The 25,842-nt window shown below is 43.4% G+C and overlaps 1 protein-coding gene across 2 annotated transcripts; it reads left to right on the top strand.

Annotated features, from left to right (window-relative positions):
* Positions 1–653: 653 nt before the first annotated feature.
* Positions 654–25,190, top strand: NADK (NAD kinase). 2 transcript variants are annotated; one of them, XM_059487409.1, is made up of 12 exons: positions 654–676; positions 6,228–6,441; positions 10,639–10,722; positions 14,541–14,670; positions 15,472–15,580; positions 15,829–15,914; positions 16,178–16,280; positions 17,101–17,252; positions 18,205–18,304; positions 19,347–19,504; positions 20,631–20,713; positions 21,773–25,190. In XM_059487409.1, the coding sequence occupies exons 2-12, from the start codon at positions 6,269–6,271 to the stop codon at positions 21,915–21,917; spliced, it is 1,323 nt and encodes a 440-aa protein (XP_059343392.1). In that variant the 5' UTR covers positions 654–676; positions 6,228–6,268; the 3' UTR covers positions 21,918–25,190. The 2 variants fall into 2 exon arrangements, with proteins under 2 accessions (XP_059343392.1, XP_059343391.1); XM_059487408.1 differs by lacking the exon at positions 654–676 and adding an exon at positions 1,785–1,884.
* The last annotated feature ends 652 nt before the right edge of the window (positions 25,191–25,842 follow it).

Below are 25,842 nucleotides of genomic sequence, written 5' to 3'. Positions count from 1 at the left end.
CTAGCAACTGCTTCTTCTTTTTCAAGTTTGTTACAGCCTTTACTGACCATCGGTTATTTACAGCTCCCTGGTTCCCCAAAAACAAATTACTACATAAAGGAAGAAGAAAAAAAAAATCCCCAAGTGCCACATTCTCTTATGATGTAATTTGTGTCATTTGCTCTCACTGTGTGAGTTCATCCTGTGTGATTTATCCCATGAGTGTGTCCTCTTTAAAGCAGAACATGCAATTTTGAAATTACAAAACCTGATAGGTTTGGTAACTGAAGAATTGTTTTCTTGCTGGCATCCACCCAGGCGCTGGATCCTCCCTCTGCTGAAGTTGTGACAAAGCTGCTGATGATTCTGAGGTACCAAAACCTTTTTTTTTTTTTTTTTTTTTCAAGTAGAGACTGGAAAATGTTTTTTTTACATTTCACCACTTAAATCTGTATTTGAGAGGAGTGATCCTCACAAAGCGGTGTGGGCTGTCGAGCAGTTTTGTGTCACAAAGGGCATTTCCCAGGTGATGAAAGGCCGGATTAAGGTAAAAGTTGGTGACTGATATTGTGAGCAGGGCGTGAGGGATGTGCCAACAGCCACACCCTGGGCCGAGGGCGGTGTGAGCTGCAGGGAAAAGGCAGGAGGAGAGCAGGGGATGGTGCAGTGCGTGCCCGAGCTGAGGGGCATGGAGGAGGTGAGACGGGTGTGGGATGGGATGGTGGGAGGTGAAACGGCTGGAGGGATGGGATGTGTTAGGAAAATTAATATACAAACACCAGAGGTTTATGTCCAAAATGGAGACAGAAGAATCCTTTTTTGCTTTATTCGAATAAAGGGAGAGGCCATGGGTCATTCCACTGGGGTTTCTCCAATTTTTGGAGGACCTAGCCTCCTTTTTATCCCAATTTCCCAGCCACATTTTCCTTCTCTCTTTCCCCGTTTCTGAGGTACTTGAGAGGTTCAGACTTCCCAAAACACCTGATCCCAAAGATTTCCCTCTAGTGTACAGCCCTCCCTTTTCATTTTTAATTCTTATCGAATTTAGAGGTTTTTCTTCCCCATTGTTTCTATCATCTTTCAATGTCTAATTTCATTTATCAGCAAACCGAAAGCTTATTTCTAAAAGCAAATCTCTTTTTCTATTCATCAATCAGTGGAATCCTTCCCATGGTTTCTTTTATCGTCCAGGGCTGGTTTTATCTACCAGCAGACCCACAGCTGGTTTGGAAAGACAAATCCACCATTGCTCTCAGATGGGATGGGATGTTGAAGGTGTGGGATGGTGGAGGTGGGGAGACGGGGAACGGTTGGAGGTGGGATGGCTGGAGGGATGGGATGGTGAGAGGTGAGGTGGCTGCAAGGATGGGATGGTTGGAGGGATGGGATGGTGGAATTTGGAGATGTGACTGTGGGGTGGTGTGAGGGGTCTGGGATGGTTGGAGGGGTGGGATGGCTGGAAGTTGGAGGTGTGATGGTCCAGGGGCTGAGGGGTCGTGTGAGGGGTGTGGGATGGCCGGAATTTGACGGTGCGACTGTGGGGTGCTGTGAGGGGTGTGCGATGGCCGGAATTCGGAGGTGTGACTGTGAGGGGTGTGGGCTGACTAAACGTATCCGCCGCCCGTATCCCCCGCTGGCACTTCCAACGCGGGTATAACCCGGCCGCTTCACACCCAGCTCCCCCGCGGTTAATGACCGCTAATTAGCGCTAATCACCCCTCGGGCCAGAGCCGGCCCCGCGCAGCCGCACCGCCCGCGCCTGCGCGCCGGGCCCGCGGCCGAACCGCGCCTGCGCGGGGGCGGCGGGGAGGGGACGATGGAGGCGCGCAGGGCCCGCCGGCCCCGCGCCCCTCACAGCGCCCAGCGCCGCCAGCAGCGCCGCGGGGCCCGGCCCTGAGCCACGCCGTGAGTGGGGGCGCGGGGGAGCCGTGCGGGGCAGCCCGCGGGGTCCTGAGGGGAGAGCGGGGCGGGTGTCCCCGGTGCGCGTCCCTCTGTCCCCCCGGTCCGTGTTGCCGGTGCGTGTCCCTCTGTCCCCTGCCCGGTGTCTGTCCCCGCCGGGGCCGCTCCGTACCCGCGTGTGTCCCAAGTCCCGCATTCCCTCATCCCGGTGGCTCCGGGGCAGCCCCGAGGCCGGGGAACCCTTCCCGCAGGGATGGATCGCGGGCCAGCCCCGCTGGTTGCCCACCGAGGCCGGGTAACGCTTCCCGACTGAATTTGGGGGTGAATTCCAGGTTTTTATGGACTGAATTTTGAGGTGAATTCCAGGTTTGTAGGGACTGAATTTTGAGGTGAATTCCAGGTTTTTAGGGACTGAATTTTGGGGTGAATTCCAGGTTTGTAGGGACTGAATTTTGGGTCTTTTTAGGGAAGACCCTCAGGGCTGCTCTCCCCACACAGCTCAGGAGGTGAATCGAGCTCATCCCGGGGCAGTTTGTGCCGGCCAGGACAGGGTATGGATCCTGTTTCCATCCTGGAATACTGATTTCCTCCCATTTTCTCTCAGCAGAGCTATTAGGGAGTGGGGATTAATTACAGGACAGTAAAAACCCCTTCTCTGTGTTGTCATTACAGCGAGGGCCGGATTTGCTGTTTGCCCCCCGAGGTCCCACCCTGGGTTCGGGTGCCCGGGCCGCGCTGGGTCCGGCAGATGAAGGGTTAATAAATGGATTTGTTTTGCCTGGGCCGGGCACGCGTGATGCCCAAAACTGCCCGGGTTTGGGTGGAAATAGCATTTGGGTGTGTAATCGAAACCTAAAATTGTATCTGCTGCCAGGCTGCCGGCGTTTAATAGGGGTTGTGGTTCTCTGCAGGCTCGCTGGGATATGAAGTTCTAAACTAAACCAAGCTTTGTCTGTCTGATGATGTCTGTGTGTCTGTTCCATCATTTTTGTGTGTGTGAGAGGGGGTTTAGCGCCTGGGGATGGAGTCATAGGCATGCAACCTCTGCTGGAGTGCTTTATTCAGCAAAATTCAACAAAAGAAAGCTCCACAGAGCAGAGTGATCAAGCACACAGTGCTCTGTAGCAATGGGACAAGAGGTGCAGTTTTACATAGAACATTGTCCTCTTCTGCCCCAAGAGAAAGTCAGTAATAAAGCACAAAATGAGTTTTGAATTACCGATATAATTTCTAAGAAATCACTTGGTGATTTCTTAGAAATTGCTTGGTTAAAGCACTGTGAGGATTTTGTCAGGATGGACCTTACAGTAATCCTATAACCAGGATGATTTAGGGCAGGGCATTGAGCAGGAAAAGTTTGTTATGAAAGAACAGCTTACAAGCATGGTCGTTATAAAATAAAATTAAATACCCTGGTGATTTGCAGCCTTGCAGCTCCTGGGGTTGTATAAAGGGGGTTTGATGAAACCCTTGGGATGTTCTTGTTCAAGGGAACGTGGAGTGAAATTAAAAATGGGAAACTGCAATAAAACTGGAGTTGGATATGTGTGAGAAGTGATTCACCTGGCTGTTTGTCACCATCACAGGAATTTGTTGTTAAATGTTGATGCTTTCTCAGTTGTCCTTCATTCTGCAGTGCTGGACATTGAAATACTTGCTTTTCTTGTGTTGTTTTTATTTTGGCCATGATTTAAAACAGAGCAGCCTTTTCATGAGTTTGTTACCATGTGCTTAAAGGTTTTTTGGATCCCATCCTGGAAGCTGTTCAGTGGCAGTTTTGTCTTATGTCAAGTCTGCTTATTCAATAAAGGTCTTGTGAGGGAATGTTAATTAAACAGTACATGGTGTAAGCTGTGGTTAAAACATCCTGAATTGGAAAGCATTGCATGGAGGGAATATCAAGTTCTTAGGCTGTATTTAGTATGTCTGTGCACTTCTTACTTCCAGTTTTGTGCTAATCTGATTTTCTTTACTGTCAGCATCTGTCAGATGAGCATTCCTCAGTCAAAGCCACGTGGAAACACATCTTGCTTATTACATAAATTATTCTCTGCCTCCTTTGCCCAACTGATGGGCACAAAATTTATATTTCAGCTCAAATTGCCTAAAAATAGAGCTACATTTTGCTAATCTTAGCTGGACAGAGTTGCAGCTCTGTTGCAATTGCTGTTTCCCAAGCCGTGGTCGTCAGAGGTGGCACAGCCATGAGTTACCCCAGTTAAACATTGATACCTCTCAAGGGCAGGGTGCTATAAATCATTAATGGCTGGCATTAATTGCACCTCTCTGCAGTGATGCTCTCCTCGGGTAAGCCTAAGCTACAGCAGGAGCAGAAGCACTTTCTCGTTTGATTAGCTGGTGCTGTCTAATTTAGTAATGAGTCTGAAATTACAGCTGGGTTTTGTGGACGGTTTTGTTGTCTGCAGGTTGGGGTTCTGGTGAAACGATGGGAATTTCCCTCAGATTCCCTCACTGGGTGATTATTTCCCACAGCCACACTCCATTTTTATGGTAGCACCAATGTTTAGTTCTCTCTGTGCAGGATGAGGTTGAATTATGGGGATTGCCATTCTCTGGGGAATAATCCTCGTTAAATGATGATTTCCCACAGCCACACTCCATTTTCATGGTTGCACCAATCTTTAGTTCCTCTCTGTGCAGGATGAGGTGGGAGCTTCATAAAGTGATGAAACCACTGGGAAAAACATCTGCAAATTTTTACTGAACCAACTTTTCCCCCCTGTGTTGGAATCAACTGAGGAATGTGCTGCACTCTCATGGATACCATTTGTTTATGGTTTAGTGTTTGTTCATACACTGAAAGTTGGTTTCTATTTTTATTCTGATATTCTGATAAGTTTTCTTCTCTATTGCTTCAAGTACTGATGACAGCTTACCCACAAGATCTGTACAACTTCTGCAGTTATTTCAAGTTTGTTTTGTTGTGGTTTTTGGTTTTTTTATGTCTGCAAAGCTGTGCTCTAACCAGCTGTTTATCTCTCATTTGTGCTGGTTCTTCGTGGAACTGAAATCTGCACATTTGTCCTTCTTTTGTCCTGTTTGTTTTGGATCATCTCCCCAATTTGTCAGAAATGAGTTGAGGGCTTAGGTATTGTCCTCCAGCTTGTTTTTGTCTCTTTTATTTTAAAAGCTGGAGCTTATTAAGGTTATTTCCATGGCATTATCTGACAGGGGTTGATGGGTTTTTTTCTCTTTGAGTATTTTATTTTCTCTGTTCAATATATGTATCACCCTATAGGAAACTTTATGGTTTTTCCTGACTTTATAGTTTTCCTGTGCCTTGATTCCTTGGCACATACTTAAAGCTTTTTTTTCTTTTAAATAGCTAAAAAAATTAATTTTATCTCTTGTGTAACTGAAGACACAAATCTGTGCTGGGCCCCTTCTCAGTCTGGGAACACAGTGGTCATTTTTAATTCCAGGAATTTCTGATTACCTTGAAGAACTTCCCAGATTCTTTGGAGAGGTCTTTATTAGTGTGTGCAAACTGTGTTTAGTGTCACATGCTCCTCCAGATTTTCTTGCAGGGACTTTAAAACACTTTAATTGCTGCAAAACAATTATAAAAACCACTGTGGGGGCCCTGGCAGAGCTGCACCTTGGTGAGCAGTGCTGGGCACAGAGCAGGAGCTGCAGAAAACAGGGAATGGCTCAAAGCACAGCTCAGCAGCAAAGCTCATCTGGACAACTCCAGGAGTTCCTTCATGTTAAGCACAACTCCAGTTTTATTGCAGTTTCCCATTCTTAGTTTCACTCCTTTTCCCCTGAACAAGAACTTCCCAAGGGTCATCAGACCACCTTTATACAACCCCAGGACATCCCCCAAAAGAGCTGCAAAGAGATTGAATTTTATTTTATAACGACCATGCTTGTAACCTGTTCTTTCATAACAGACTTTTCCTGCTCAATGCCCTGCCCTAAATCATCCTGGCTATAGGATGACTGTAGGGTTTTTTTGATGTTCAGCATGTTGTCTACTGAGAGAAGAGGGATTGAGATAGCAAATTTCTGTTTTTTCCTTGAGCCAGCTGCAGCCAGCCCAGGACATCCCCCAGAGGAGCTGCAAGGCTGCAGATCACCAAGGGATTTCATTTTACACTATAACAACCATGCATGTCAACTGTTCTTTCATAACAAACTTCCTTTTCAATGCCCTGCCCTAAATCATCCTGCTTATAGGATTACTGTAGGGTTTTTTTGATGTTCAGCCTGTTGCGATAACAAATTTCTGTTTTTCCTTGAGCCGGCTGCAGCCACCATCGGAATTCAAAGGAAAGCTCCGTTCCCTTTGCAAACACTGAGGTTTTTCCTGTCCCTCTCCCCTGCAGGGATTGAATTTCTGCCTGGCTGAGGTTCCTGCAGTGGCAGCATGGAGATGAGTCGGGAGAAGCTGTGTGCCAGCAAGGCTGATGGCAGCTCAGACTCTGCCTACCAGTGCTCGGCGTGCCACGGCGACCAGGACTGGGGCAGCACCAGCCGGGGCCGCGCCAAGTCACGCAGTTTGTCAGCTTCACCTGCCCTGGGAAGCACCAAAGAGTTCAGGTGAGGCCCCTGCTCCTTCCCCCTGCTGCTGGAATAAACCAGATTTCAGTACTTTTTAAATATGGCCATGAGGGATTCTAAAAATGCACCTCGGGAGGTTCAAAATGAAGGTGGGATGTTGGCTAAGAGCAGACTCAAATCAAAGGTTCATGGCTTGTCAAAACAGGTCCAGTCTCCAAAAAATAATCAGTCAGCAGTAGAGGCAATTCTTCAGATTTCTACAAAAGCTCAAGCCAGAGCTTTAGTGCTCTGTGTTAAAAACCTGCATGTGAGGCAGCAAAAAGTAACTTTGTGTTTGCAGACGGTTTCAGACCCATTCTTTTTTTTGGAGCCAACTTTATGATCTCATTCTAAAAATGCCCCTTGGAAGGTTCAAAATGAAGGTGGTGTGTTGACTAAGAGCAGGCTCAAATCAAAGTTTCATGGCTTGTCAAAGCAGGTGTCTGCAGAGCTCAGAGTCTCCAAAAAATTGTTAAAAACCTGCATGTGAGGCAGCAAAAAGTAACTTTGTGTTTGCAGATAGTTTCAGAGTAGTGAGAAACACCCATTCTTTTTTTGAAGCCAACTTTCTGGTGTCATTCTGAAAATGCACCTTGGAAGGTTCAAAATGAAGGTGGGGAGTTGAAGGTGGGGTGTTGACTAAGAGCAGGCTCAAATCAAAAGTTTCATGGCTTGTCTGCAGAGCTCACAGTCTCCAAAAAATAATCAGTCAACAGTACAGACAATTCTTCAGATTTTTACAAAAGCTTTCACTCAAGCCAGAGCTTCAGTGCTCGGTGTTAAAAACCTGCATGTGAGGCAGCAAAAAGTGACTTTGTGTTTGCAGATGGTGTCAGAGCAGTGAGAAACACCCTTTTTTTTTTTTTTTGAAGCCAACTTTCTGATGTCACTGCAAGGCTCCTGTCATGTGGGCAGGGTGGGTAGAACTTCTGCTCTGCTGATCTTTGGACCTGCTGTAAATATTGAGCAGCGTCAGGGGCAGCGCCATGTCGGGATCTTGTGGGAGGCACAGCAGGGCTTGTTCACCTTCCTTGTGCTGGGGCTGTCCCTGAAGCATGGGCAGAGCCACGAGGGAGCTGCTCAGCAGATGGAATTCCTGTGCAGAGCTCCTGCTTTGCTGGTAGGAATGTTCCTGGGAGGCAAGAGAACCCACGGGTGAGGCTGAGGGCACAGGGGGTGGTGGAGGGAGGTGACTGAAACCTTGAAAGGTTAGGAAAGAACTGCTCTGGGTTTGTAGTTAAGGGTGTTTGATGCTTTAGGAAAAGAACTGCTCTGGGTTTGTAGTTAAGGGTGTTTGATGCTTTAGGAAAAGAACTGCTCTGGGTTTGTAGTTCAGTGGGTTTGGTGCTTCTGGGAAGCGTCTTCTGAGGGCTGTGCTCTGTTGGAGCTCTGGTCAGTGTGTAAGATTTGATATTCCTGGTGGTTTTCCCTTCTCTACTCAAACCTTTCAGTCAGTCTACATAGCAATTCTAAATTTTTGTGTATCATTTTCCAGCTAAACAGCTCCTTTTTCAGCCAGAAGTGCTCTGTCTTCTGAGGGCTGTGCTCTGCTGGAGCTCTGGTCTATGTGTAAGATTTGATATTTAAATTGTGCTGTAAAACCTGGTGGTTTTCCCTTCTCTACTCAAACCTTTCAGTCAGTCTACATAGCAAGTCTAAATTTTTGTGTATTTTCCAGCTAAACAGCTGCTTTTTCAACCAGAAGTGCTCTGTCTTCTGAGGGCTGTGCTCTGCTGGAGCTCTGGTCATTGTGTAAGATTTGATATTCCTGGTGGTTTGCCCTTCTCTACTCAAACCTTTCACTCAGTCTGCATAAATTTTTGTGTATTTTCCAGCTAAACAGCTCCTTTTTCAGCCAGAAGTGCTCTGTCTGTTGTGGGTTTCAATCAGGGTAATTGCTTCTGAGATTTTCCTTCATTAGGATGCTCTGCAGTCGTTCTCTGGTGTCTTCACTGCAGAGCTGAATTGTCTCAAGGCATTTTGCAGGCTGGCAGGAAATGCTGCTCTCAGGTTCCTCTGTGCTGCTCAGCCCCAGGTAGCTGCCCAGCTGCTGGGAACTGATAAATAGATTTTCCTCAAAGATGTGTAATTTCCAGGACATTGGTGCTCATTCTTAGCAATGGCAGCCTGGCTAGGAATAACTTGAATTTCTGTTCACTCTTTCTTGAGCACTAATAAAACCATGTGGAATCTCAGGGAGAATTTACACCACTTCTTAATTAGGGCTTGCAGAGGAAACTTTTGGAATGTTATGAAGGTCAGACTGGATATTTAAAGCCTCACATGGGAATAGAATTTGGCCAATTACTGGGAGTGGCATCAAATAATGACCTGTGTTGGGAGAGGGCAAAAATTGGAGTTATCTGGGAGAAGTTGGAGTGGGGCAAGAAGTGGGAGGTGATGCTGCCAGGGTGTTATTTAACCATGCTAATGCCAAGGGTAATTGTTCACAAGTAGATAAAGACTTATCTTCCCTTTGCCCACATTGATAGACAAGTTAATCTCTTGTTATGTCAGTCCTTGCTCATTTTTCTGTTTTAGTATCAGTGAGGTAAAGTTTATCAAACACTTAGTAATGCTCTTACCTGACTGGGTCAGTCATGCCTGGATTACAAATGGAAAAGAAATTATTCTGGTTTTGTTTTTGGAATTCAGATCTTAGACTGGCATATTTTATTGGGCAAGGAACTAATAAGATGTTGCTGTTGTTCCTTAATTATATGTTTAACCTGTGATCTGGTTTTGAGTTTTATTAAATTTCTGAGGGTTTTTTTAGCTCTAGGACTGAGTCATCAGGCTGGCCTGGGCTGCTTTGTAACACACAATGGAAGGCACTGCAGTGATGATTGTTGCAAGCAAGATGTGATTGAATTAAGCCCAGGAAATAAATGTTTCCCCTTTTTTATAATGGAATAATTCTAATAGCAGTCACATAATGCTTGAACAGTTCCATGGCTTGAGCAAGTTTTGCTGCCAGTTCCAGGAGTTTGGGAGGAAGGTGAGGCAGAAGAGTTGTGGCTTTCTCCAGCTAATCTCATCCTAGAGCCAGGAATAACCCTGTGTCCTGGTGGGATTCAGTTCTGAGGAGAAATGGCACCTCAGAGCCCCTGTTTATTTGAAGACAAATATTTTATTAGAGAAATAAATGGGGGGAAACAGCAGTTCTTCTTCAGCCTGTTCAGAATTGCAGCCTGATACTGGAGATACAAATCTCCATGTGCTTAGAGTTGAAGAATTTATTTGATTAATTTATTAATTTAAATGACCAAGACACTGTGACTTAAAAACACCTGGAGGTGTTTGTGGTGGTGTTTGCAGGGGCCTCAGGATGAGGAAGAGATGAGAATCTTGACTCCATGTTTCAGAAGGCTGATTTATTATCTTATTATATATATTATATTAAAAGAAAATTATCTATTAAAACTATACTAAAAGAATAGAAAAAAGGATTTTATCAGAAAGTTTGAGAAGAATAAAAAAGAATGGTAATAAAATCTTGTGACTGCTCACAGTTCTGACACAAGTAGTTGTCATTAGTTATCAAGTAAAAATAATTTTCTAAATCACATTCTAAAGCAGCAAAACATGGAAAAGCTGAAGCTCCTCAGCTTCTCAAGAGAAAAAAATCTTAATAAAAAGGTTTTTCATAAAATATGTCCATGACTGGTGTTGGAGAGCTCCCTGTCAAGTCACACACTGGGAAACACAAAGCCCTCAGAGGGGAGAGCACTCACTCAGCTGTTTTAGCTGTGTTTATACCAGATTCAGCCATTCTAAAATGTGCTTTTAGGTGAGATGTGGTGCTTTGAGAACCACAGAATAAAAATGTTCTATGCAAAATGTGCTTTTAGGTAAGGTGTAGTGCTTTGAGAACCACAGAATAAAAATGTTATATGCAAAATGTGCTTTTAGGTGAGATGTGGTGCTTTGAGAATCACAGTATAAAAATGTTCTATGCAAAATGTGCTTTTAGCTAAGGTGTAGTGCTTTGAGAACCACAGAATAAAAATGTTCTGTGCAGGCCCTGGGAAGGTGAAGCTGCTCTGCACAGTGACCTGGCTGGGAAGCACACGTGGGTTCAAGGAATGCTCTTTGCCCTGAGCTCTTGGTGCAGCTCTGCAGAGCAGGATTGGTGCTGGGGCAGGCAGGCAGAGGCAGTTTGTCAGCACATCTCACTGCTTGTCCTTCTGCCCTCAGGAGAACACGTTCCCTGCATGGACCATGCCCAGTGACCACGTTTGGACCAAAGGCCTGCATGCTGCAGAATCCCAAAACCATTATGTGAGTATTCCTCCAGCAGTGGCACTCTGCTCCTGCTGGGGCAAAGAAAACCACTCTGCTTTTCCACTGGTTCCACTTAGTTCACCTCATAATCAGAATTCTCAGAATCCCCAGGTTGGAAGGGACCTTAAAGATCCCAAACCCTCAACTCAACCCTGGCACCCAGTGCCACACCCAGGGATGGTTACTCTACCACTTCCCTGGTTCCTGGGAATTCCCAGAATTCCCCCAAATTCTCAGAATCCCCAGGTTGGAAGAGACCTTTTAAAGATCCCAACCCCTCAACTCAGCCCTGGCACCCAGTGCCACATCCAGGCTTTGTTAAACACACCCATGGATGGGGACTGCAGCACCTCCCTGGGCAGCCATTCCTGAACTTTATCACCTTTCTGTAAAAAACTTTATCACCTTTCTGGAAAAACCTTCTTCCCAATATCCAACCTGCATTTCCCTTGGTGCAGCTCAAGGCTGTGCCCTTTGGTTCTGTCATTTCCTGGAGAAAGAGCCCAACCCCAGCTGAGCACAAGAACCTTTCAGGAGCTGTGCAGAGTGACAAGGTCACCCCTGAGTCTCCTTTTTTCCAGGCTGAGCACCCCCAGCTCCCTCAGCACTGTGTTTGTGTTTTACCTGTATTTAGAGGTTTTCATGTTGCTTGATTGCCATCCTGGGGTCAGTTTTGCCAAGTTGGCATGACCTGCAAATCCATAGTTTGGTGTCTAAAAGGGCAACTCCCATATTTCCAGCTCAATAAAAGTTCTTTATTACACCACAAGGGGAGGAAGAGGAGCTGTTCTGTGTGCTGTGAAATCTGAGGGGAGCCTTCTCCCTCCCTTGGTGATCATGTTTAAATTTGTGCTTTCAATTTTTCTGTTTGGTCTCTGGTACTTTCAGTTAAAGCAAGTTTGCTCTTAGACTGTTGATAAATGTGGGAATAAGGGCTGGTTTCTGCCTAGTGGGGCAAATAAACATTTTAGTTTTGTAGATTGACAAAGTTCAAGTCTTGCTCTCTATACTTAATAAATGGGGTCCTGGCTTGGCCAGGTGAGGAATTTCAGGCTTTAACCAAGGTGGTGCTCTCCCTGCTTTTGGGGGGCCCTGGCACAGAGGTGTCCAAAACCAGGTTGGACATGGCTTGGAGCCACCTGAGATGGTGAAGATGGGACTGGATGAGCTTTAAGGCCCTTCCAACCCAAACCATTCTAGTTTTTGCCCCTTAAAAAAAAAAGTTTTCTTTAATTGCTCTTCCAGTTAACTGTAAGTCATTGCAGTCAATGTTTATTTGCCCAAATCTCTGCCTCACTAGACTGTGACCTTCCTGGTGATATCCAAGCCTTTCCTGGGAAATCCAACCCAGATCCCTCCCTTTGGCAGCACAGAGCTTCCTCATTCTCCCTGGTGCTGCAGGCCAGCCCAGGTTGTGTTTACCCACCTGACTGGGAATTTGCTCCTCCCAGGGGCTGGCCCAGCCCTGGGATATAAAACCAGGGCCAGGATCCTGCCAGGGAAACCTTGGGCTGGGAGCAGAGCTGTCCCAGGCTGCTGAAGGCAAGGATTTGTTTGAAAAAGCAAATTGGAAATTACTTTTGCTGCACACGAGGTTTTGTGGGTTTTAAAAGCAAGCAAAACCTTGTTGGTGTTTTTTCCCCTCTGCTGTGGGTAATTTTGTTAAACTCTCCTCACTGGAGAAATTATTTTTAACAGAAATCATAGTTTTTATGTGCAGATTTAAGTTAGGGAAGGTTTGGTGTCTCTCAATACAACCAGCAGCTCTAGAACTTGCAAATTTGCTTTTTGATGAGCCAGATAAATGGAATGAATACTCAGTGAAGAAAGGATCAGAGGGCTTGTGCTCTTGAGAGAAGGGGAAATCAAATCCCTGTTTATTTTTCTTCAAATGGAATTTTCTTTATGAAACCTTGCCTCGAGGATCTGGAGTAAAGTTTTCCACAGGATTTTTTGTAAAGCCTCACAATTTTTTATTGGAATTGATTGAAATCTTCAGTAGAAGAAAAAAACATTTTTAAGGGAAAAATGTATTCCTCTGAGGTTGCAGTTATTAATAAGTGATAAAAGCCTCAGCATTTTATTTTATTTGGAGCTGTTACATTTGCCTGAGCCCTGGAAAGAAACATGAAGATCTTAAAGCAAGTTATGAATAACTTTTCATTCAGTAGAAGTGCATGGAATTGGTGAGTACAGCTGAACCAGGCAGGCTGGCTGTTTGAATGGAGTTGGTGCTAATTCTGGGTTTGTTCAGTGCTGCAGTCCCTATTTCTTGTCAGCATTATTGATATTAGAGCCCTGCATTAACCTTTAGTTTCTGCTGAACGTGAGCATTGAAATAAAATGGATTTTAAATTTACATTTAGAGTGTTGGATGGGGAAAAATGAAGCTGTGACTTTTTCAGATCCTCTAATTGAATATTTCTCCTTTGAGTCAGCACTAAACCAGGAGGAAGCAGTGGTGTCAGTTCAGGAACTTTTTCTGAGAGCTTTTGTGGTGCTTCTGTTGGCAAAGTTCATTCACAGGACAGCAGGGACCAGAGTTATTAATTCTGTGTTATCACCTGTGTGTAGTAAAGCACAGAAACATCCCTGAAATAGGAATTACTGCTTTTCATTCAGAAACATCCCTGCAATGGGAATTATTGTATTTCATTCAGAAATACCACTGCAATGGGAATTATCGCCTTTCCCTCAGGAAGATCACTGCAATGGGAATTACTGCCTTTCCCTCAGGAACATCCCTGAAATGGGAATTACTGCTTTTCATTCAGAAACATCCCTGCAATGGGAATTATTGTATTTCATTCAGAAACATCCCTGAAATGGGAATTATTGCCTTCAGAAATGTACTGCAATGGGAATTACTGCCTTTCCCTCAGGAACATCCCTGCAATTGGAATTATTGCATTTCCCTCAGCAACATCCCTGTAATGGCAATTACTGCATTTCATTCAGAAATATCACTGCAATGTGAATTATTGCTTTTCCCTCAGGAAGATCACTGCAATGGGAATTATTGTATTTCCCTGCCTGGTATGTAGGGCTGTGTGTTCCCCATATATTAATAAATAAATTCACATCCCTGCAATGGGAATTATTGCAGTTTGCTCAGGAACATCCCTGCAATGTGAATTATTGCCTTTCCCTACCTGGTGTGTAGGGCTGTGTGTTCCCCATACATTAATAAATAAATTCAGATCCCTGCAATGGGAATTATTGCCTTTCCCTGCCTGGTTCACAGGGCTGTGTATTCCCCATACATTAATAAATAAATTCAGATCCCTGCAATGGGAATTATTGCCTTTCCCTGCCTGGTTCACAGGGCTGTGTGTTCCCCATATATTAATAAATAAATTCACATCCCTGCAATGGGAATTATTGCAGTTTGCTCAGGAACATCCCTGCAATGGGAATTATTGCCTTTCCCTACCTGGTTCACAGGGCTGTGTGTTCCCCATATATTAATAAATAAATTCAGATCCCTGTAATGGGAATTATTGCCTTTCCCTACCTGGTGTGTAGGGCTGTGTGTTCCCCATACATTAATAAATAAATTCAGATCCCTGCAATGGGAATTATTGCCTTTCCCTACCTGGTTCACAGGGCTGTGTATTCCCCATACATTAATAAATAAATTCAGATCCCTGCAATGGGAATTATTGCAGTTTGCTCAGGAACATCCCTGCAATGGGAATTATTGCCTTTCCCTGCCTGGTTCACAGGGCTGTGTTCCCCAGCCTGGAGGATGATTTTGGCCAGGTCAGGAGGGTGTCAGACCCTGTGCTGATGTTTGGGGTGTTTGTGTCCCCCAGGCACATCCAGGACCCGGCGAGCCAGCGGTTGACGTGGAACAAACCTCCCAAGAGTGTCCTTGTGATTAAGAAGATCCGTGATGCCAGTCTGCTGCAGCCCTTCAAAGAGCTCTGTGTGTATCTCACTGAGGTGAGAAAATTCAAATTACACCTCAGATCTCTCCTGCTGCTGATTCTGTGCAGAGTTTGTGCAGTCAAATCTTCATCCCCACCGCCACTGGCTGTACTAAAACTTGTTGCAGAATTTAAGATCAGTATGAAGCTTAAAACTGAATTGATTAAATTACTTAAAATTGATAATTATAAAATTAAATTAATTGAAATTAAGAAGATCAGTGATGCCAGTCTGCTGCAGCCCTTCAAAGAGCTCTGTGTGTGCCTCGCTGAGGTGAGAAAATAGAAATTACTGCTGATTCTGTGCAGAATTTGTGCAATCAAATCTTCATCCCCACTGCCACTGGCAGTACTAAAAAATTTGTTGTGCAGAATTTAAGATCAGTATGAGGCTTAAAACTAAATTTATTAAATTAATTAAAATAATTAAAGTAAAAATTTCCATTCTGCTTGCAGTTCTGAATTACAGGAGCGGTATATAATTTTAAAAAACATTTAAGCCTTGAGCAAACACAGCATTATTGCTGTATCTGTAATCTATATTCCAAATCCCAAGCTTTAATTTATTACATTTAAATATTTATTTAAATTTTTATTTAAATTTAAACATGTATATATTTATATAAATTTAAGCATTTATTAAATGTTCTGTGCATGCTGCAGAATTCTCATCAGGATCAAATCACACATTAAAAACAGCCAGCAGATGCAGAACACTACTGTAAATATTATTTATAGAACTAAATTAATGGAAATTGTGGAGAGAATTAAGTGTGTTGTTGGGAGGTCCCTCACAAGTTTATTTCTCTCTCTTCAGGAGAACAACATGATAGTGTATGTAGAAAAAAAAGTATTGGAAGACCCTGCTATAGCTAATGATGAGAATTTTGGACCAGTGAAGAAGAAATTTTGCACCTTCAGAGAAGGTATGGAAATGATTTCTTAACAGGACAGCTGTATTTTTTTTTCTTGGTGTTTTCTTAATTGTTGGGTCAAATTTTTAAAACTTTTATATCTTTTGCAGGCAGTTGTTACATCTTAATTGTGCTTTTTTATATATGTGAGGGAATGTTTGTATGCTGCAAATTGTAACTTTTCTTCCTAAATTTTGTTAGGAAATTAAGAATGTGGATACAATTTGAATGAAAACTTTTTATTTCAATGTTTCTCCCAGACTATGATGATATCTCCAATCAGATAGACTTTATCATATGCCTGGGAGGAGATGGGACCTTGCTTTATGCTTCTTCACTTTTCCAGGTTGGTTCTTATGGGAAATAAACCCATAAACCTTTTCTTTTGGAAGTATTTAAAAGTGTTTTTTCCCCCTCTTTTTTCCTGAGTTCAGCATTTGTCTTTTGTTCCTCATTCTCAATTTTTTGCCTTGTGAAAATCATTTAAATATGTTGTTTTTTATGAAGCACAGTTGAAGTTTCATCAATAGTCACAATATTTACAGGCAAATAGTTGAAGTATGGATTGCTTTGACTGAGTAGCTTTAAAACTCTTTTCTTTATTGATAGGGTAGTGTACCTCCAGTTATGGCTTTTCATCTGGGATCCCTTGGATTTCTTACTCCATTTAATTTTGAGAATTTTCAGTCCCAAGTCACTCAGGTTATAGAAGGTAAATTTAAGGGGACAAGGTGTGGTGTTTGTTTGTTACTTTTTCTTAATAAATTCTTTTAGGGCAGCCCTTAAGATTTGAAACTTGAGAAATGCACCTTAAATTACCAAAAATGCACCTTAAATTACCAGAAATGTATCTTAAATTACAAAAACTATATCTTAAATTACCAGAAACATATTTTAAATTAACAGAAGTTTTGCACTGCATTGACCCATCCAGTGCTGCTCTCTGTACTGCTCTGTAAAAAAAAAGGGCTAAGAAATAACTTTATTTAGTAAATATGTGTAAGATAATGTAGAATTTATGTTAAATGGCAACTAAACATAGAAATAAAGTGCAGTGTTTAAATACTGAGAAGTCAGGCAAATAAAATATTTGAGGAAATAAATTCTTTTGAGTTGCTTTTGAGATCCAAAGTAGATCCTGCAAAGATGTTTAAAACTCTCACTAGAATGTTCTCTTTTAACACATGTTTCTAATGCTTTAATTTTCTTTAAGCTTAGCTTTTGTCTTACTGGAGATCACATGAGCCCAACAGTATTTTCCCATTTTAATCATGTCTATATAAAACTGAAATTTTCTTTTAAAATAATAAGAAAAGTGGGAAGGGACTGGCTTAAAATTTGGCTTTGATTTTTGCTCGTTGCTACTAAAAATCAATTTTGAGCTTCAGCCAAGTGCAGCCAATTATTGTGAATGAAACTGGGAAGCTCAGGAATAGCTGGATGGGGTTTGCTGGAGTGGGTTAGTCACTGCTGGGGTGATTTCCTGGGCCAGAATCTCCTTTTTTGAGTGTTTTCCCTGTTTTTCCCTCCAGGTAACGCTGCTCTGGTCCTGCGGAGCAGGCTCAAGGTGAAGGTGGTGAAGGAGCACAGGGACAAAGGCTCAGTGCAGAATGGGATAGAGGAGAATGGAGTCGTGTCTGCAAGCCTGGAGAAAGAAGTGGGCAAACAAATTATGCAATATCAGGTTAGAGGAAAAAACAAACAAAAAAACCCCCAAGATATTGTGTGTAATTTGTATTTGTTTCATTAAAGTTCTCCCCAGCAGGGTGGGGCTGGGCTTTGCTCAATTTCCCAGTTTTTTTGCTGCACAATTTCCTTTGTGCAATCACAAGTGCTCATCTCACACTTTGCTCTAGAAATAATTTCACAGGGTTGTTTAGGCTGGGAAATATCTCCAAGCTTGAGTCCAACCTTCCTTCTATTTGAGAACAAAGTAGTAGTTCTAAATCAGACACACCAGACATAAATGAGAAGAAAAACCCTGCACATTGTTAGTGACCAGCTCCTGGGGAGTAATCCTTAAAATAGAGATAATTTCACAGAATTGTTTAGGCTGAGAAATATCTCCAAGCTTGAGTTCAACCTTCCTTCTATTTGAGAACAAAGTGGTTCTAAAGTCAGACACATCAGACATTTACATTTTTATATTCTCAGAATTCTTCTCATTTTTTTAAATGAGAAGAAAAACCCTGCATGTTGTTAGTGACCAGCTCCCGGGGAATAATCCTTAAAACAGAAATAATTTCACGGAATTGTTTAGGCTGAGAAATATCTCCAAGCTTGAGTCCAACCTTCCTTCTATTTTGGAAACAAAGTAGTAGTTCTAAAGTCAGGCATACCAAATGTTTTATAAATAAGGAAAACTCTGCATGTTGTTAGTGACCACCCCTGGGGATTAATTCTTAAACTTCAAAACTTAATTTTTAAAATTAAGAATTAAATCTAATTAAATATTCAAAACTAAATTCTTAAACTTCAGCTGGCACTCGATAGGACAGAAATGTAAAGAGACTTTAATTTGCAGGTACTAAATAACTGAATTTTTAGGAGATGTGGAAAGCCTGTTCAGTTTTTGACATTTATTTCCCTGCCAAGGCAGCAGCAGCAGGCTGCAGTAATGTTTGCTGTCGTGGCAGGTCCTCAATGAGGTTGTGGTGGATCGTGGCCCTTCCTCCTACCTGTCCAACGTGGATGTGTTCCTGGATGGGCACCTGATCACCACGGTGCAGGGGGATGGTGAGTGCTGCTCCCAGCTCAGGGCCAGCCTGGCTTTCCCGGGGATTTTCTCTCCTGGAAACGGCTCCAGTTCACTGCTGACAGCAAACAGAGTGTGCAAAGAACGGGGGTGTTCCTACAGTGAAGCTTGAGGTGCTGAAAGGTTTTGTTTATGGGCGTGTGAGGGCAGGTAGCTCTTTTAGGGGTGTTATATTTCAGGCTAAAGGTAAGAAATAGCTCAGAAAGATTGGCTTGGATACCTGGGATTGCTGAAGGCAAACAATCTCAACTCATAAAGAGCGGGAGTTATCTTTCATTTTTTTCTTTAAGAGCTTTAAAGTCACTGTTACACAATTGTGTAACCTGAGTTTGTGCAACTCCTGAAAGCACGTGGCAGGGTCAGGGGGGAACTTCTCACTTTGTGTGTGCTGGGCTGCAGTGGAGCTGGGAAATGCAAAGGAAGGGTTTCACTTTGGTTCAGTGCTGCTGGCCCTGTGCTGTTGCTGTCCCCAGGGGTGAAGGCGATGTGTTGGTGTCCCCCAGAGCAATCCCTGTTGATGTCCCTGTGCTGTTGCTGTCCCCAGGGGTGACAATGGGATATGTTGGTGTCCCCCAGAGCAATCTTTGTTCAATGCTGATGTCCCTGTGCTGTTGCTGTCCCCAGGGGTGACAATGGGATGTGTTGGTGTCCCCCAGAGCAGTCCCTGGTTCTGTCCCTGTGCTGTTGCTGTCCCCAGGGGTGACAATGGGATGTGTTGGTGTCCCCCAGAGCAATCCCTGGTGGTTAATGCTGCTGTCCCTGTGCTGTTGCTGTCCCCAGGGGTGACAATGGGATTTGTTGGTGTCCCCCAGAGCAATCTTTGTTCAATGCTGCTGTCTCTGTCCTCTTGCTGTCCCCAGGGGTGACAATGGGATGTGTTGGTGTCCCCCAGAGCAGTCCCTGGTTGTTAATGCTGCTGTCCCTGTGCTGCTGCTGTCCCCAGGGGTGAAGGGGATGTGTTGGTGTCCCCAGAGCAGTCCCTGGTTGTTAATGCTGCTGTCCCTGTGCTGTTGCTGTCCCCAGGGGTGATCGTGTCCACGCCCACCGGCAGCACCGCGTACGCCGCCGCGGCCGGAGCGTCCATGATCCACCCCAACGTCCCGGCCATCATGATCACCCCCATCTGCCCCCACTCCCTGTCCTTCAGACCCATCGTGGTTCCTGCTGGGGTGGAACTCAAGGTGAGCTTCACCTTCATTTTATTGCTGTTTGTGGGTTAAAAACGTCCGGGGTGGGCACTGCAATGAGGGGAGGGTGGGAGGTGTCCTGTGGGAAGCTTCCTCTCACCTGGGGCTGGATCACACCAAGTCTGGCTCAAGATTATGCCTTTCTTTAGAAGAATTTGCCCCCTCAAATTGAAGAATTTGTCCACTTTAATAAATTTAATTGGAATATTTTACCCTTTTCCAACAGGACTGTAGCTCTGTAACATTCTACAAAATGGGAATTCCTATATTTGCATTCTGAAAAATGTTCCATAATCTTGGCTAAAAGTGCCTGTAAATGATCAGTGAAAGGAATCAAAAATTCTCCTTTCATGCAGAAATATTGCAGATCTTCAGTATACACTGGTAGCACTATCTGCAATTCAGCATTTAGGTTTTTTAAATATTGTCTTGCAGAAAAAAGACATTTTAATAGCTGAATATAAGATAGACTTGGTTAAGGGGTATTTTGCAAGGAAGAGTCCCTTTCTCCTTTTGTCCTGGGGGTGTTGGAGGATTAGCATTGAGAAATAAATGTGTTCTGCACTTTTTGTTCCTGTTTTACAACATAAATTCAATGTTTATTCATGGTGTAGCTCTCAGCCCACGCTTTCATGTCAGTGGGTGTTATTGGCCAGTGATAGTTAATTCTTTTAATGGGAATGTAATTTAAATAAGAGCCAAACTTCCTAGATTTGATACCTTTGGATTCATTATGTATTAAAATGTATTTTTCTGGATTAACTTCATTATTTTTTTCTGGAAAGAAAAGCTAATTCAGCTCCTCAATTAAAGTTACAGGAATTAAAACTGAATTAAAGTTACAGGAACTGAACTGGAAGGAAGGGACAGGCTGGAACTGGAAGGTCTGTGTGGGTTATGACCTTGTACTTAGAAAAAGTGGATTTACTGCATATAGAAAAACATATTTATAAACAAAAAATAAAAGTTTGGAGCTTGAGTGGTGTTACTGCACTGCTGCCATGGACAGCTGGGAATTCCAGTGCTAGTTGGAGCTCCAAGGGCTCAGTTGTGCCTCAGAGGGAGGTGGAGGAGGTGTTTGTTCCTTGCTCTGGAGTTTTGGACCATTCCTGTTTTGCAGATCATGCTCTCCCCTGATGCCAGGAACACGGCGTGGGTTTCCTTTGATGGAAGGAAGAGGCAGGAAATCTGCCATGGAGACAGGTCAGACCTTTCTGCTGATTGTATTATCTCTAAGTATAGAAAATCCTGATTCATGCAGCTCCTTCATTCTCCAACATCTGCCAAAAGGGTTTTTGGCAGTGAGGGAGAAGCTTTTATAAACCCTAACACCTCCCAGAGCACAGACTGCACTAAAAGGATTTCATTTCTAACTTGAGTTCTTCAGATCTGCCCATAAAAGCAAGTGAAATGTTCAGACTGTAAACATTGCATGGGCTTATCTTTAGAAAACTCTAAATTTAAACTTCAAGGTAAATCTTAGGAATTCTGAAAGATACAAAGCAACAGGAGCTGCCTGTGAGCACAGGTGCTGGAATACTCCACGTGGATTAAACTGGGTTAACTGGGAGGGGTTGTGGTCACTTGCTGTGGCCTTGAGTGAGCAGAAGGGTGTGAAGTCCCTCAGTTTTGTGTTCAGAATTTGCTGTGGAGGTGTTAAAGGCAGCTCTGGGAGGGAGATTGGCAGATTGGTTTTTCAGGATGCCTTTTTTCCTCTTGGCCCACACAAGGTGCCATGAAGGAAAATACAGAGCTGGTGTAACCCTCCATCCTGAGCAGGTTTTATTCCCTCTGAGCTTGGGTAATTTATAAAGGAATTTGGATCATCTATGAAGGAGTTCAGGAGCTGAATAAAGATTCAAACCCAAGGTTTGACCCTTGGTTACATTCTGGAATCCTTGGGCTTGTTGCTTAAAACTTGAAACTGAAAAGTGCCCAGTAAAGATTCAAACACCAGGTTTGGCCCTTGGTTAGACTCTGAAATTTTTGGGTTTATGCTTAAAACTTGAAACCCAAAGGCCAAGGTGATGCCCTGGGTTTCCTTTGTCCCTGTGTGGGTGCAGGATGCCATGGAGGGTTCCCAGACACGTCACACAAAGTGTCCCCAGAACTTTGCTGGTTATTCTGAGATCAGCTGTAGCTCTGATCGCTGAGCATGGAGAGCTGCTGTTCGGCAGTGAATCAGCTCCGTGCTGGGTGGGACAGGCTGGGGGTTGTTCAGATTGTTGCTGTCCCTGCCTGACTTGCCCTGTGCTGTTGCAGTATCAGCATCACTACCTCCTGCTACCCCCTGCCCTCCATCTGCTTCCGGGACCCCGTGAGCGACTGGTTCGAGAGCCTGGCCCAGTGCCTGCACTGGAACGTGCGCAAGAAGCAGAACAACTTCGGTGTGGAGGAGGAGTTCTGAGTGTGCCCCGCCAGCAGGGCTCTGGCAGGGCAGGGTGGCAGAATCCCTCCCCTCTGTTGGATTTTGGAGCAGGGGAATGTGGCAGAATCCCTCCCCTCTGTTGGATTTTGGAGCAGGGGAATGTGGCAGAATCCCTCCCCTCTGTTGGATTTTGGAGCACTGAAATCTGGCAGAATCCCTCCCTTCTGTTGGATTTTGGAGCACTGAAATATGGCAGAATCCCTCCCTCTGTTGGATTTTGGAGCAGGGGAATGTGGCAGAATCCCTCCCCTCTGTTGGATTTTGGAGCACTGAAATCTGGCAGAATCCCTCCCTTCTGTTGGATTTTGGAGCAGGGGAATGTGGCAGAATCCCTCCCCTCTGTTGGATTTTGGAGCACTGGGATGTGACAGAATCCCTCCCTCTGTTGGATTTTGGAGCAGGGCAGTGTGGCAGAATCCCTCCCCTCTGCTGGATTTTGGAGCTGCCCTGTGGTTGTGGTTGATGTCCCTCAGGGGTTGGGATTGGGGAGGGTTTTGCTTCTTCCTGTGCATCAGGAGGGGAGTGGAAGGCTCTGATGGTTCTGAATTTCCTTCCAATGAGCAGTGGATTATTCCTGACTGCTATCCAAAACCACATCTGCAGATTTGATTGTAACTTCTGACTTACCAGTTCCATGGTAGGTTGAATGTAGCTACACCAGGGAAAAGTGGCAGCAGAAAAGTGGCATTAAAATCTTCCATTTGATAGGTTATAACTCCATTTAACACTGCTAGGAACAGAAAGGCTCTGAGAAGTTTTCTTTTTAAAAATAATAGTTCTTCTTTGTTATCTTGCCCAGAAAATACTTTCTTACTTGCAAGTATGACACACTGAAGAAACATCCACAAAGGATGTTTTTTATTAATAGATGGAATTAATAATAAAAAGTATATATTTTTTATATATACATTTCTTTCTCTTGTGCCCATTTGAGCAGTGGTTGACCCTGGCTGTCAGCACTGTGGAAATAGCCACAAACAGCAGGGATGAGCATTGATTATTTGTAGCTGAGCTGATTCACAGCTCTGCACTTCCTCTTGGTGGGAATCATCCATGTGTTGGTTTTTGTTATTCTTTTTGTTTGATTCCCTGGGATAAATGGTAGCATTAGAGACTATCATGTTTAAAATAATAATAATAATAATAATAATTCTCCAAGTGTTCAAGAAGAATCTGGACTTCACTTGCTACTGAATTCACTGTTGTCCTGAAGAAAATGTTCTGTTCTGAGATCCTGAATGCCCTCAACTTCCGTGGATACCTTCCAACTCTTGGTGCTGAGCAATCCAGGGTGGGATTCTGCATTGCTGGGTGGAGAAATGAGAGGACACATTCCCAGTGGAGTAGCAATGGTGCCTTCAGCACACTCAAGATTATTCTAAGTCTCACATTTACTTTTTTTAAGATGCTTTCAGGTGTTTCTAACTTCTCTCTGTACATATTTTATTGTATGTGCTTTTATGAAAGAACAAAAAAAACAACCAAACCCCACCAAAAGAACTGGTTGGGGTGGGGGGAAAGGGTTTGTACTGTACTTCAACTGCAAAATAGCAAACCCAAGGATAATGTTTACATTTATGTTCTCTGTGGTGCAGTCTCTTGATCATTTTATCCAAACTTCAGCATTTTCAAGTCTTGCTGCATCGCTCACTGAAGGAAGGGCCAGGAGCTGTTCAGGGCCAAGGAATGAATTTCCTGCCTGAGGTGGGAGTTCCTTGGGGATGAGGGAGAATCTCTGCTGAAATTTCTCATGATTGTCTTACGTTGTTTCTGTGGTCCAAAGTGGAAATGGGAACTGGTTTCATTTCCAGCCTCTGCCTGACCTGTTGTCCTCTGGTGGTTTCAATAATGTCTCATCCCTTTGGGAGGCTGAGCTCATGAAATGCAGGTGAGAGCACTTTTCCAGAAAAGAGAAACAAACTCTTGGTAGTGATTTAAAATCACAACGAACAGCATTGGTATTAATGAACACTTGGTTTGTACATTTTGTAACATAGAATATTGCTTTGGTTTGGTCAAAACCAGATGGATTTTGGGATATCTTGGAGAATATCCAGAGAGCTTTTGGGATTTCTCTTTCACTTGAATCTGCAGTCATTGTTTTATCACTGTTTTGAAGCTGCTTACGGGTTTCCTGAGTGAGTATACAGTTATTTGATAACTGGTTACTTTTTGAGCTAGAGAAGTGTCAGGCTTTTTTGCTTTGGAACTATTTTATTTAAACATGCAATAATTGAGAGAAGGAGCAGGGTATGGTGTCTAGAGAAACGTGTGGATGAGTGCAGAATGAGCAGTTCTAGGCACACTGGGGAGAGGAAAATCATTTTGCAGAGGTGAAATGATTTATGAGCCTTATCTAGAATTTTTTTAAAGATAAAACTATATTCAGCACTTTTTATTTATGCTTTTTATAATAGTAAAGCTATTCTTGACTAAATTGCCAGACTTTTAATTTTCAGAGTGCACAGGTAATGAAATCTGTAATCAAAGTGTACTGAACTACTTTAGATCCACATTAGGGGTTGGCTTGAAATTTCTTCTTTCAATTTATCACCTGCTGCAATGGCATTGCTGCCTCTGAGGCTGCTGCAGCTTTGCTTGTACAGAATTCTGCTGACAAAAGGAATTTTCTGGGGGTGCTGAGCCCAGGCAGAGCTGCAGCCCTGGCTCAGGGATCCAGTCCTGGCTTCTCCTCCAAAAGCTGCCTTGATTCTCTCTGTTAATCCATCACAAATCTGAGTGTACCAAGTCCCTTTCCAAGGCTTTTAATCTGCAAACTGAGGAGGGTGAGGCTGCAGCAGCCCTGGAGTTGTGCATTTCAACTGCTCCAGGAGCAGAAGCAGAAAAAAGCTGAAAGGCACCTCACTTTATTGGCAATAAAACCTCTTTGTGCTAATGTAGCTTCTTCAGAATAACTTGGTCAAACTGTGCTAAAAAAACAGGGGTTTGCTGATTAAGAGTTTTTAATAAAAGGGTTTACAGGTCACTGGCACCTGCAAATCCTTTCATCTACAAAGGGCCAAAATGGAAGCTGGGAAATTAATTTGTTTTTAAAAAGAAAAAAGTTATCCTCTGGTAGAAATGGAAGAAGTTGTTACCAACTGTAGTAGGGAATAAAGCAGTGTACTGAATTTTTAAGAGCTAAAAAAATCCTGTTACAGATTGTTAACATATTGAAAACTTGGTTTTAAATATTGTTGAGAAACAAAATATTTTTCAATCCTTTCAATAAAACCTTTTTGTAAAGTTGGATTGGTTGATTTGCCCTTTGACTGGGGAGAATAGAAAATAGTGAAATCCCAATCAGTTGCTTGGAATTGTGTGGGGAATTTGACATTTCTCATGGGACAGTGGGATCTCTTTGTGGGAATACACCCAGGGCTTTTTTTGGAATGTTTGATACCAGGTTTTCCTCAAAAATATTAAAATAATTGCTGGATTTGCTGTGAAGCTTGAAACAAATCTTGTGTACAACCAGCTGGGCTGCATTAAATTCTGTTTTAAAGGCACAATAATAGAAATATGAGGAAAGAAATAGTTAAGGGTGAAATAGATATGGGTCAGATAAGCTGATCAAATAATATCCAGGAAGTGTAGGGTTAAAAATGGGGTTGAAATGCCTGTGGCACACTTGTATTTGCACACTTGCAAATGAGGTTTAAATTCCTCAGGTACATTTCATTTAAATTCCTCAGGTACATTTCATCACTTCTGATGAAGTTCTGGGCATTTCTCCCATGGAATTGAGATTAATGAATTTTTTGATTTCATAATTAATGTGTAACTCATTCCAGCAGCTGAGAGGGATGTGAGGAGCTGCCTTCAAATGGAGTTTTTGTTTGACAAGGAGATTCCTTTTGCAGGTAAAGGAGCTGGTTTGAAGTGAAGTTTTTGTTTTACCAGG

Source organism: Ammospiza nelsoni, chromosome 22 (genome assembly GCF_027579445.1).
Source record: "Ammospiza nelsoni isolate bAmmNel1 chromosome 22, bAmmNel1.pri, whole genome shotgun sequence".
Lineage (NCBI taxonomy): Eukaryota > Metazoa > Chordata > Aves > Passeriformes > Passerellidae > Ammospiza > Ammospiza nelsoni.
Note: the sequence above shows the minus strand (reverse complement) of the source record. Positions and strands in the feature narration are given on the sequence as shown.

Excerpts from the sequence above, each read along its gene's own strand:
- NADK (XM_059487409.1), top strand. The coding sequence starts at position 6,269 with ATGGAGATGAGTCGGGAGAAGCTGTGTGCCAGCAAGGCTGATGGCAGC. Across the intron at positions 15,581-15,828 it reads ATTTTGCACCTTCAGAGAAG|ACTATGATGATATCTCCAAT; the intron begins GTATGGAAATGA and ends TGTTTCTCCCAG. Across the intron at positions 17,253-18,204 it reads AACAAATTATGCAATATCAG|GTCCTCAATGAGGTTGTGGT; the intron begins GTTAGAGGAAAA and ends CTGTCGTGGCAG.